This window comes from Macaca mulatta, chromosome 1 (assembly GCF_049350105.2).
Source record: "Macaca mulatta isolate MMU2019108-1 chromosome 1, T2T-MMU8v2.0, whole genome shotgun sequence".
Taxonomy (NCBI): Eukaryota; Metazoa; Chordata; class Mammalia; order Primates; family Cercopithecidae; genus Macaca; species Macaca mulatta.
The window spans coordinates 213,188,047-213,199,977 of NC_133406.1; the positions used below are offsets into that span (position 1 = coordinate 213,188,047).

The following is an 11,931-nucleotide window of genomic DNA, read 5'->3' on the forward strand; positions in this document are numbered from 1 at the left end:
CTGAGATGGGAGGACTGCCTGAGCCTGGAAGGTAGAGACTGCAGTAGCCATGATCGTGCCACTGCACTCCAGCCACTCCAGCCAGGGTGACACAGCTGAGACCCTGTCTCAAAAACAAAACAAAACAAAATAAAATGTCCTCTCTGAGAAATGGAAGCTGCAAGTACTAAGAAAAATCCGTTTTTTGAGCCCAATTGACTGGAGTAATGCCATCCCAAGAGTCATCTTGGCAGACAACCAGCCTCTCCCCAGGATATCCCAACCTTGACATAGGCTCTCAAAGTGTCAATGTTAAGTACCCAACAAACATCAGTTTTAAAAAGTTATTATCATGTCCCATACCACATTTCTCACCCTCACATCATTCTGGTCAGAGAGGAATAAAATAAACCATACCTTCTTCTCTTTCTCTAAAATCATTTGATCCTTTTGATGCAACATCTTCTTCAGGGTAGCCACTTCTTCCTTCAGTTGGGCAATGATGACAAAGTGGTCAGTGCCTGGTGAGTCCAGAGCCAGGTCTGGGGAGAAGCTAGATTTGAAAATCAGGGGAAAATATTGTAACTTGGATGGATAAACTTTTCCCTGCCTGAGGATGCATCCTAGACCACTTGACTGCAAGCTCCTCAAGAGCAGGAATCCTAGCATCAAGCACATTGCACCACACATGCTGGGCTCAACGGCACTTGCTGAACTGAACTGCAGAGGTAACGTGGCCATCAGATAACTCTATAAACCAAAGCTACAACCCGGCAGCATCCCTGCAGCATCTTCTCTCACATTTAGGACTAAAATAAATGCCACATCCCAAGAGCTAAGGATACTGTTTCAGGTTCCTTGAAGATCCCCAATGATGTACTAGAAAAACAATCCTAATTTTTGTGATTAGATAAATTCCTTAGAATTCCAGATAAATTATAAACTGTGAGCTCATGCATTTTTCTTTAATGCTCCACTCAGAGCTCGTCTTTCAGGGCCTTGTCTTCTGTCTCAAAGCACCACAATGCAGTCAGTGTATCTGCCGAGAAGCTGCTGGATTCCCACCCAGGAGCAGTCAGTTCTTTTTCAAAAAAGATGAAACAGGAATGAAGCCAGCTTCCCCTACACTACAAATGGCCTGCAGATTGTCATTTCCAATATCAGGAATTTGGTAACATTGCATTAGGAAAGGAACCAAGAGGTGGCAAATTCCAGAGTCACACCACAACTTGGGCTTTCAACAGATTCCTCCCAATAACAGCATTGGAGCACTCCATTTTGTCCAAGTGCCAGGTGGACTCTATGTCCTTTTAGCAGAGCCTCTTAAGAAGGGACAGTTTGGGGCCGGACGCGGTGGCTCAAGCCTGTAATCCCAGCACTTTGGGAGGCCGAGACGGGTGGATCATGAGGTCAGGAGATCGAGACCATCCTGGCTAACACAGTGAAACCCCGTCTCCACTAAAAAATACAAAAAACTAGCCGGGCGAGGTGGCGGGCGCCTGTAGTCCCAGCTACTCGGGAGGCTGAGGCAGGAGAATGGCGTAAACCTGGGAGGCGGAGCTTGCAGTGAGCAGAGATCCGGCCACTGCACTCCAGCCTGGGTGATACAGCGAGACTCCATCTCAAAAAAAAAAAAAAAAAAAAAAAGAAGGGACAGATGGCCGGGCACGGTGGCTCACGCCTGTAATCCCAGCACTTTGGGAGGCCGAGGTGGGTGGATCACAAGGTCAGGAGATCGAGACCAGGGTGAAACCCCGTCTCTACTAAAAATACAAAAAATTATCCGGGCACGGTGGCGGGCGCCTGTAGTCCCAGCAACCCAGGAGGCTGAGGCAGGAGAATGGCGTGGACCATGAATCTGTGAGGCAGAGCTTGCAGTGAGCCGAGATCGCGCCGCTGCACTCCAGCCTGGGGGACAGAGCGAGACTCCATCTCAAAAAAAAAAAAAAAGGGACAGTTTTAGGCCGGGCTCGGTGGCTCATGCCTATAATCCCAGCACTTTGGGAGGCCAAGGCAGGTGGATCACCTGAGGTCGGGAGTTAGAGACCAGCCTGACCAACATGGAGAAACCTCGTTTCTACTAAAAATACAAAATTAGCTGGGTGTGGTGGTGCATGCCTGTAATCCCAGCTGCTCGGGAGACTGAGGCAGGAGAATCTCTTGAACCCGGGAGGCGGAGGTTGCAGTGAGCCAAGATTGCGCCTTTGCACTCCAGACTGGGCAACAAGAGCAAACTCTGTCTCAAAAGAAAAAAAGAAAGAAAAAGAAGGGATAGTTTCACGAAATCTGCAAAACCCCAAAATTATATGTACAATCTCGTCTACACATATAATGGGTGGTTTTTAGAGTGAGGATCCATAGCTTTCAATGGCCAGTCACAAATGCCTCAGACTCAAAACAAGTTAAGGAATCACTGCCAAGAGGGTCAAATCCTGTTCTCTAGAGAGCTCCCACAGAACGCTCTTTACTTTTCCCAGGACAATCTTTGAAGTAAAACACAAACCTGTTTTTCCTAAGCAGACACTGGAATACTCATTCTCAACTCCCTAGATATAGCAACAACTCACAGTTCTTATATCCTAAACCACGTCTAAGAGCCAACATTTCTCTACACAGGAAGAAACTCCAAATAGCAAGCCTAACCAGTGGACAAACTACCTCACAGTTACCAAGTCAAACATTTCTATGGCTAGAATAGGAAGATATAGATATTCGACAAGAATATTCCTACCCTCCTCTCAGTCTACATGAAGCATATGAGAAGACTGTCAGAGGAAGAATGAATCAATGTTCTCATAACTAATGAATGGATGGAATTACCGCGTAACAAAAATAAATGCAAAATCATAAAACAAGGCACGCAGGAGAAAGTACTGAAAGGAACTATTACCATTTCTACTAGTTTCAGATCTGGAAGCACCCTTATAGCTGCAGTCTCACATCTGTTTCAATACCTGCTAAGGACCTGTCTTTCTTCAACTGAATAGAGTCTATTTAAACCCATAACTAGAGTAATGAGCTAACGTAAGTAACTTTTTGCTGTCCCCAAACTCCTAATGCCCTATCCTTCCTGCTTCTTGTGAGAGGATTCCCCCCATACCAATAAATAGTTGACAAAACCCATCCTTTCTATCCTGTGTTAGGAACTGGCCTCACTCTCTCTTTTTTTCTTTTCTTTTTTTTTTTTTTAAGACAGAGTTTCACTCTTGTTGCCTAGGCTGGAGTGCAATGGTGTGATCTCGGCTTACCACAACCTCCGGCTCACCACAACTTCTGCCTCCCAGGTTCAAGTGATTCTCCTGCCTCAGCCTCTCAAGTACCTGGGATTACAGGCATGCGCCACCACACCTGGCTAATTTTTGTATTTTTAGTGGAGACAGCATTTCTCCATGTTGGTCAGGCTGGTCTCGAACTCCCGACCTCAGATGATCCATCCGCCTCAGCCTCCCAAAGTGCTGGGATTACAGGCGTGAGCCACTACGCCCAGCCCTCACTCTCTAATTCCTGGTTCAGTAAGAACTGCTAGAAATGAAAAAAGATGGCTAGGGTAACAAGGCAAAAAAAACCAGTCTCTTTCCTAATGGCTCCAATGACAGGGAACTACTACTTCTCCAGAAAAACTGTCTTTTACAAAAGCTCATAATGTAAGAACAATTTTCTTGGGTTGAGCCAAAACCTGCCTCTCTATAACCCTACATATTGGTCCTGAGACTGTCCTCAAAGGCTATACAGATTAAGTCTAATCTTCCAGGCACATTTCAGGGGAGGATAAAATGAAACTATGAGTTAAAAAAAAGAATGTCCTTTAGAAACAGTAAACCACAAGCTGTGCCTGAGTGCCACCAGCTGTTGCTGCTGCTTTTTTGATTGCCTATGGAACAACAAACAAGCATGATTAAAAAGTAGCCAGTGTATTTTCTAGAGGGAAGAAAACTAGAAATTAACTTAGATTTTCCTAAAATTGAAAAGTTTTTGTCACAATTTCAACAAACAAATTAGGACACATTGAGACAGAGACTGTGGATTTTGTAGGATACTTAGAAAAAAAAGACTAAAGCATCTTATTATAAAGCCATTTTTGAAAGCTAAAATGTGTTCTGTCTGAACAAAATGGAAGGCTAATGGATAAAGAAAAAGAGGAGGAAAAATAATCAAACATACCTCAGTATTAAATAAGTAAGAGAAGATAATGTGGTAGTATAGAAAGGTCAATGAAAAACCATTAGGCAGCAATTTGCAGAAAACATGGGGAATAAAAATAAAAGAATAAGAGCATAAATTTAAAAGTATATGAATATTTTAGGGGCTGAGTGTGGTGGCTCATGCCTATAATCCCAGCATGTTGGGAGGCCAAACCAGGAGGATCACTTGAGGCCAGGAGTTTAAGACTCTGTTGGCCGGGCGCGGTGGCTCAAGCCTGTAATCCCAGCACTTTGGGAGGCCGAGACGGGCGGATCACGAGGTCGGGAGATCGAGACCATCCTGGCTAACACGGTGAAACCCCGTCTCTACTAAAAATACAAAAAACTAGCCGGGCGAGGTGGCGGGCGCCTGTAGTCCCAGCTACTGGGGAGGCTGAGGCAGGAGAATGGCGGGAACCCGGGAGGCGGAGCTTGCAGTGAGCTGAGATCCGGCCACTGCACTCCAGCCTGGGCGGCAGAGCGAGACTCCGTCTCAAAAAAAAAAAAAAAAAAAAAAAAAAAAAAAAAAAAAAAAAAAAAAAAGACTCTGTCTACAAAAAAAAATTAGCTGAGTGTGGTGGCATGTACCTGTAGTCCCAGCTATTTGGGAGGCTGGGGTGGGAGGATCATTTGAGTCCAGAAGGTCAAGGCTGCAGTGAGCCATGATCGCGCCACAGCACTCCAGCCTGGGTGACAAAGTGAGACCTTGTCTCAAAAGAAAAAAAAAAAAAAGCCAGGCATAGTGGCTCATTCTTGTAATCCCAGCACTTTGGGAGGCCAACGTAGGAGGATTGCTTGAGCCCAGGAGTTCAGGACTGGCCTGAGTTTAACATGCTGAAACCCTGTTTCTACAAAAAATACAAAAATTAGGCGGCATGGTGGTGCACGTCTGTAGTCCCAGCTACTTGGGAGGCTTAGGTGGAAGCATCACTTGAGCCCAGGAGGTCGAGGCTGCAGTGAGCCAAGATCATGCCACTGCACTCCAGCCTGGGCAACAGGGTGAGACCCTGTCTCAAAAAAAAAAAAAAAAAAAAAAAAAAAGAAAAGAAAAGAAATAGGTAGCCAGTGAAATTTTGGTTTGGATGACATTAAAAAAGGACTGTCAAAAAAAAAAAAGTCAGAATGCTTTTTTCAAGGCAAAGTAAATGCAGGGAAAAAACCCACAAAAAGTAAAGAGGACAGCAAAGTGGAATTTATCTTGTGTTATGAACATTTAAAAACAAGAAAAGCAAACAAGTAGAATAGAATGTTAAAAATGCTAATGCAGAACATTTCAAATGGAATTTATATGGGTATGAAAATAGTTTTTGTGACAGCAGAAAACATTTCCAAATTTTCAAATTATAAATTACTTAGAAAAATAAATTAGCATGTCATTTTAAGGAAAAACTTATCTCTCCTACCTTTTTTTTTTTTGAGACAGAGTCTCACTGCCTCGGCTCAAGTGCAGTGGCGCAATCATGGCTCACTGCAGCTCAACTTCCCCAGGCTCAGGTGGTCCTCCCACCGCAGCCTCCTGAGTAGCTGGAAGGCACACACCACCATGCCCAGCTAATCTTTGTATGTTTTGTAGAGATGGGGTTTCATCATGTTGCCCAGGCTGGTCTCAAACTCCCGGGTGATTCACTAGCCTTGGCCTCCCAAAGTGCTGGGACTGCATGTGTGAACAACTGTACCTGGTCAAAATGATCATTTAATATCTTTTCTGGAGGACATCATGAAAGACCATGTACCTATGTCAAGGATCAGCTTCCAACCTGAGGAAAACAGCATTGCTGATGACTGGATGCAATAAAACTCTGAACAGAAAACTTGAGTTTTTAGCTTGGTGTATCCATAGCAATGGACAGCAAGAATAGCAGCAGTATCTCAGAAACAAAATAAGCTAATAGAAAGTGAACCTGGCCGGGCGTGGTGGCTCACGCCTGTAATCCCAGCACTTTGGGAGGCCGAGGCGGGCGGATCACGAGGTCAGGAGATCGAGACCATCCTGGCTAACATGGTGAAACCCCGTCTCTACTAAAAATACAAAAAAAAGTTAGCCGGGCGTGGTGGCGGGCACCTGTAGTCCCAGCTACTCAGGAGGCTGAGGCAGGAGAATGGCGTGAACCTGGGAGGTGGAGCCTGCAGTGAGCCAAGATTGCACCACTGTACTCTGGGCAACAAAGCGAGACACCGCCTCAAAAAAAAAAAAAAAAAAAAGTGAACTTTAAGGACTAGTCGGTTAAACTGGAGGATACGAACGAGCTTTTTCCAGGTCATTCAAACACAGCCTGGATCATAAATGAGCACAAAACAGAAATGAATCTAAAGGCATAGGTCTTGGCTTAGGCCTTTATAAAGCAGGGCATTCAAAAAGTTCATTCCTTGAAGTAGTTTTTGCAGGGTCACATGCGCTGGCAGAGGTGATGGACAACCTGTGCCACATCTCTTTCTTCACAAGGGCCAGACTAGCTTCTGAGAGAACAGTAAAGCTGGCCAGAAAGATGATCTTTATGGTTCCTCCCCCCATGTAATCTGACTACCTAAATTAAGCATTCCAGAAGGTTCAATTCAAGAAGTTTAAAATCAATGAAACTAGTTCTAAAAACCTTGTAGAATCTGAAAGCAAGTTAACAAAAAAGGCAATGGGAAAGAATTTTTTGTTTCCCTCTAAATAAAATCAGTCCTGGTAAGCCTATATGCTGGTCTGCTCCTATATCCACTACTGGCTGGGAAAGAGAACTGTGAATGGGTGGAGTTTTCAGAATGGAGATGATTTCAAGGATCTTAGGAAGTGTGTCAGGTGGTTTCACTTCGGGATGCCCAGGCCTGAGGAACAGGAAAATGGTTGGTCCCAAGACTTTTGTTGAGAAGCAGCCCACTGTACCAACACAGATGGGACACTCTGGATATTAGGACCCAAGCAGCTCACAAGAGGAAGTATCACTGAGGAGGGGAGAGGGAAGTGAGGACTAAAAGTATGCATTTAGACTGGCTTGAAATGAAATACAAATATGCAAATGAATCTCATTCTCTCCTGATCCAGAATCTGCGCTGGGCTGGCTTTCTGAATGTTAAGGAAGTATGGATCCTCACAAATTTGGCAACATTGCCTTATTCCCAACCTGTTTTTACCTCTCAAGATCAACTCCTCTTCTGCCTGCAGGAGGACATGGGCACAGATCACAAAGAAAAGCATCCAGCTCTGGACTTCTTAGAATTACTGTAGGGAAGGCCAGGCAAGGTGGCTCCTGCCTGTAATCCCAGCACTTTGGGAGGCTGAGGTGGGTGGATCACTTGAGGCCAGGAGTTTGAGTCAACATGGTGAAACTAAATGTACAAAAATTAGCTGGGCATGGTGGCACCCCTGTAATTCCAACTACTCGGGAGACTGAGGCATGAGAATTGCTTGAATCCAGGAGAGAGGTTGCAGTGAGCTAAAATCGCACCACTGCACTCCAGCCTGAACGACAGAGTGAGACTCTGTCTCTAAAAAAAAAAAAACAAAAAGAATTAGGAATTAGTGTAGGGGAATAATTTAGTGGACTGCAGAATTCAACTGCTATTAAATCAAGTTACAAGTTCTTATCTTTTAATGACAAGATTAGATTTATAAACAAATATCAGTACTGCTTACTTATAAGATGCACTGACAGCCATAGACTAATTCCAAGGCAGACCCTAAAACGTATTCCTGTTTCAGGAACTGTGTATGCATGTCAAATGTGTGCGCACACATACTCCAACTGGCTCACCTGTCTCCATTAGTTGTGATTGACTCAAACTTGGACTTTTTCTTTGGGATTTCATTTTGAATTGAAGATGTAGAAAGTGTTTTCTGGCTTTTAATGGCAAAAATAGAGAGACACACATTAGAAATCAAAGATTAACAAAACATCACAATGAAAGTCTGTCAAATAGACCAATGTAAGATAGCAGCTCTACTATGCAAGAGCTAATAATTCTCGATTAATAATCTACCAAGGTGATGATTTTGTAGGCCTGGATGGATGGGTAGCTAGTTTCCACAGGATCAAAAAAAAAAAAAAAAATTATTGGACTTAATTAATTAAATATTACCTGCTTTATTAATAACCATGAGAACAAAAATCAATAAAACTTCAATAAGAAGTATAATCTGTCTTCTAGTTTAAAAAGTTCTTTTACATTTACTGTCTCACATGCATCTTGTAATTCTGTGAGGTAGAGGTAAGTTATTATTTCTACTGTGCAGAAATAGCTCAAGATCAACTTATCTACCAAAGGACATATAGCTAGTAGTAGTAAAGTAAAGAAACCAGGTCAATATATTTGAACTCCTAGTCTACTTTTTTTTTTTTTGAGATGGAGTCTCACTCTGTCACCCAAGCTGGAGTGCAGTGGCACGATCCTGGTTCACTGCAACCTCTGCCTCCTGGCTTCAAGTGATCCTTCCACCTCAGCCTCCCGAACAGCTGGGACTAAAGGTGCGTGCCACCACACCCAGCTAATTTCATATTTTTTGGTAGAGACAGGGTTTCACCATGTGGGCCAGGTTAGTCTCAAACTCCTGACCTCAAGTGATCCACCTGCCTTGGCCTCCCAAAGTGCTGGGATTACAGGCGTGAGCCACCACATCCGGCCAGTCTAGTTCTTCTTCACTATATTTGTGTTAACCTACTGGTATTTCAGTCACACTACAAGACTAAAAATCAGTTTTAGCCCCAATAAGTTCACTCAAAACTGGTCTTGAAACAAAAGCTGGAGGTCTGTCTCTGCTATGCAATCCTTTGACTTTGATTGGTGTTCAACTGCGAAGTCCAAAGGATTCCTCAGACCTTTTCTTACTTGACCTCTTTTCAGCATTTGATACGACTGATACTGCATCCTTCTTCAAATGTTCTCCTGGTTTGGTCAGCCCACTTTTGTGACAGCTGCTTCTTAGTTCCTAATCCTTAAATACTGAATGCTTTTAGAGTTCTGTTCTCAGCCCGGAATCTGAATTATATCATTTAAGAGCATGATTTTAACAACTACCTATCATAGTGGTTGGAAATGGTGTTAACTATATCACCTGCATTAGAATCATCTGGGATGTTTATAAAATAATGTAGATTCCTGGACTCCATCCTAGTTCCTACTGAATTAAATTATGGGGTGGGACTGCTGCAGGAATCTGCTTTTTAATATTTTTTAATTTTAGAAAGAGTGTCTTGTTCTGGTGCCCAGGCTGGAGTGCAATGGCATAATCATGGCTCATGGCAAGCCTTGAACTCCAAGGCTCAAAACAATCCTCCTAACTCAGCCACCCAAGTAGCTGGGACTACAGGTGTGTGCCACCATACCTGGCTAATATTGTTTTTTATAGAGATGGGGTCTCACTATGTTGCTCCTGCTGGTCTCAAACTCCTGGCCTCAAGCAACCCTCCCGCCTCGGCCTCCCAGAGTGTTGGGTTTACGGGTGTAAGCCAGCCAATGTATCTGGCCAGAATCTGCATTTTCAAATGATCCCTACCCCCAGTGATTCTTTTTACTGTTGTTGTTTCTTTTTGACACAGAGTCTCACTCTGTCACCCAGCCTGGAGTGTGGGGACGCGATCTCAACTTACTTCAACCTCCACCTCCTGGGTTCAAGCAATTCTCCTGCCTCAGCCTCCTGAGTAGCTGGGATTACAGGCACGCACCACTATTTGTATTTTTTGTTTTAGTAGAAACAGGGTTTCACCATGTTCGTCAGGCTGGTATCAAACTCCTGACCTCGTGATCCACCCACTTCAGCCTCCCAAAGTGCTGGGATTACAGGCGTGAGCCACCGCGCCCAGCCAGATTCTTATGTGCTACCTATGGCCCATGTCCAAACCTCTCTTCTAAGTTCTAGGCTAAGCTCCTAAAAGTAAGTCTTCATGCTTCAAACTCAACCTTTCAAAACTAAACATATTCTCTCCGCTTCCTACATTGTCTCTCAGTTAAGGATCTATCTATTCACCCAAATAAAAAACCCGGGAATTATCCTTTACTTACTCAGTTCTTGCCCATGTGTCTGTTCATCAGATTATCTAAGTTTCTCATAATTCTCCATCCAAAACATCTTCCTGAATCAGCCTTTTCAATCTTCCACTGCCACTGCCTCAGGTGAGGTTCTTGTTTTAACATCTCTTACCCAGACTCTTAGAAAAAAGGCTTTTATATTTTATATAATTTTATAATTTATATAATTTATATTTATATATAAATTAACCCCCAGTCCCTTTTTCCTCCAATGCATTGTCCACACTAGTCAGGATTAATTTTTTAAATGAAGATTTGGTCTCTCCTCTGCATAGACCCTTCAATAGCTTCCCACTAACACCCTGACCTTAGGATTAAGTTTACATTCCTTACCAGGATGCAGGACCCCTTTTTCCTTCCATTCCCCAGCTCCCAGCCAAAAGCTCCAGTAATATAAAAGGCCTTACAATTCTCCAGGGTTCCATGTGGTCTCATGCCCTCCATGCCTTTGCAAATGCTATTCTCTTAGCCTAGAATGCCTCTGCCCATTCCATCCCTGAGGATTCCAACTCACCCTAAGATCCAGCTCTAATGCCAGCTCTTCTCCAAGCCTGCTTGCCCGACTTCTCAAGGTAGTTCATTACTACCCTCATGTCTGCATTCTTGACATGTTTCCACTGTGGTACCCATTACATTATACTAAGATCATCTGTTTATAAGTCTGTCTTTCCTACCAGACTGCATACTCTTGGAGAGCAGCATGACTTGTACTTAGCTCTTCATTCCCACCAGCATCCCTGACCCATGAGAGTACTTAATGCTTGCTGATTAAACAAAGTCATAATGGTAATAACAAAACAAACAAACAAACAAACAAAAACCTGAAATGTACTGAATATTTCCTATATGCCAGTTATAAAAACAATCACTGTGCATGTACTAATTTATCTTCACAACAACCCCATGAGGTAATACTATTACTTCCCTCATTTTACAGATGAGAAAACTTGCCCAAGATCCCCACAGAGAACCTGGCACAGCCAGGATTCCATCCAGAGCCAGAACTGTTAACAATACTAGATACTCTGAAAGTAAGTTTAAAACAACAATGAAAATACATCTTTTTGACTAGGTGCCACCAGGACAAACCTAGAACATCTATTAGCCTCCTGGCTAAATATGCATGGAAAAGCTGTATCTCTCAGAAAGTGAAATGTCCAATCTTCTGGAAAGAGAATCCACTCTAAGGGTGAGAACACTACAAACCAAAGTAGGGTAAGTTCCACGAACATTTCAGACACAATACAAAGTCAGGAAATCCTGACACTTTATGGAAATCTCTCTGGTTCTTGGAAGATATATGAATTATAAAATATGACAAATGAGTTTCCTCCTACAGACTAGTACCTACAGAGAATATAGAAAATGCATATAAGATGGTATGTACCATGATGGTTGTGTGAGCATTACGTCTGACCTACCAGCACTTCTAGTCCTATCTCATGCATCTTGAGGTTACCTGTTATAATGGCCACCACCACTCAGGCGACTATACTGCTCCTTCTCCTGGTGGCCAGCACGAGAAGAGCTACTCAGGTGTTTCCTCTGCTCTTTGGTCTTCTGAAGGACCCGTTTGTATGAAAGTGTGCACAGCCAGCACAGCAATTTCCCATCTACCTGAAAGATGAGGAGATAAAGATAAAGAAGCGGGAATCTAGTGCAGTGGCTGCAAACGTGGTATTAGGAGCTAGAACCCTTGGGTTCAGTCCCAGTTCTGAAACTTATGAGCTATGACTTTGGGCATGTCACAGGGGGCTGCTAC

At 43.4% G+C, this 11,931-nt stretch overlaps 1 protein-coding gene and 2 long non-coding RNA genes across 7 annotated transcripts in view; 1 reads left to right on the forward strand and 2 right to left on the reverse strand.

Annotated features, from left to right (window-relative positions):
• Positions 1-11,931, forward strand: part of LOC144334953 (uncharacterized) — a 65,438-nt gene that overhangs the window by 37,055 nt on the left and 16,452 nt on the right. The gene's annotated exons all lie outside the window — the stretch shown is intronic.
• The window catches only part of FAM76A (family with sequence similarity 76 member A), a 39,082-nt gene that overhangs the window by 7,760 nt on the left and 19,391 nt on the right, over positions 1-11,931 (reverse strand). For 3 of the 5 annotated variants that reach the window (XM_077966914.1, XM_001111916.5, XM_077966898.1), the window contains 2 exons: positions 11,629-11,786; positions 397-532 (listed from right to left, as the gene is read on the reverse strand). In XM_077966914.1, coding sequence (XP_077823040.1) covers positions 397-532; positions 11,629-11,786 — 294 coding nt within the window. Of the gene's footprint in view, positions 1-396; positions 533-7,897; positions 7,985-11,628; positions 11,787-11,931 lie in introns of all 5 variants that reach the window. The other 2 variants (XM_001111995.5, XM_077966889.1) reach the window with 1 other exon arrangement.
• Positions 3,140-7,656, reverse strand: LOC144334951 (uncharacterized). The gene is made up of 3 exons (XR_013405265.1): positions 6,285-7,656; positions 4,707-4,810; positions 3,140-4,369 (listed from the first exon to the last, which is right to left on the reverse strand). It is a non-coding gene; the product is annotated as an uncharacterized LOC144334951 (long non-coding RNA).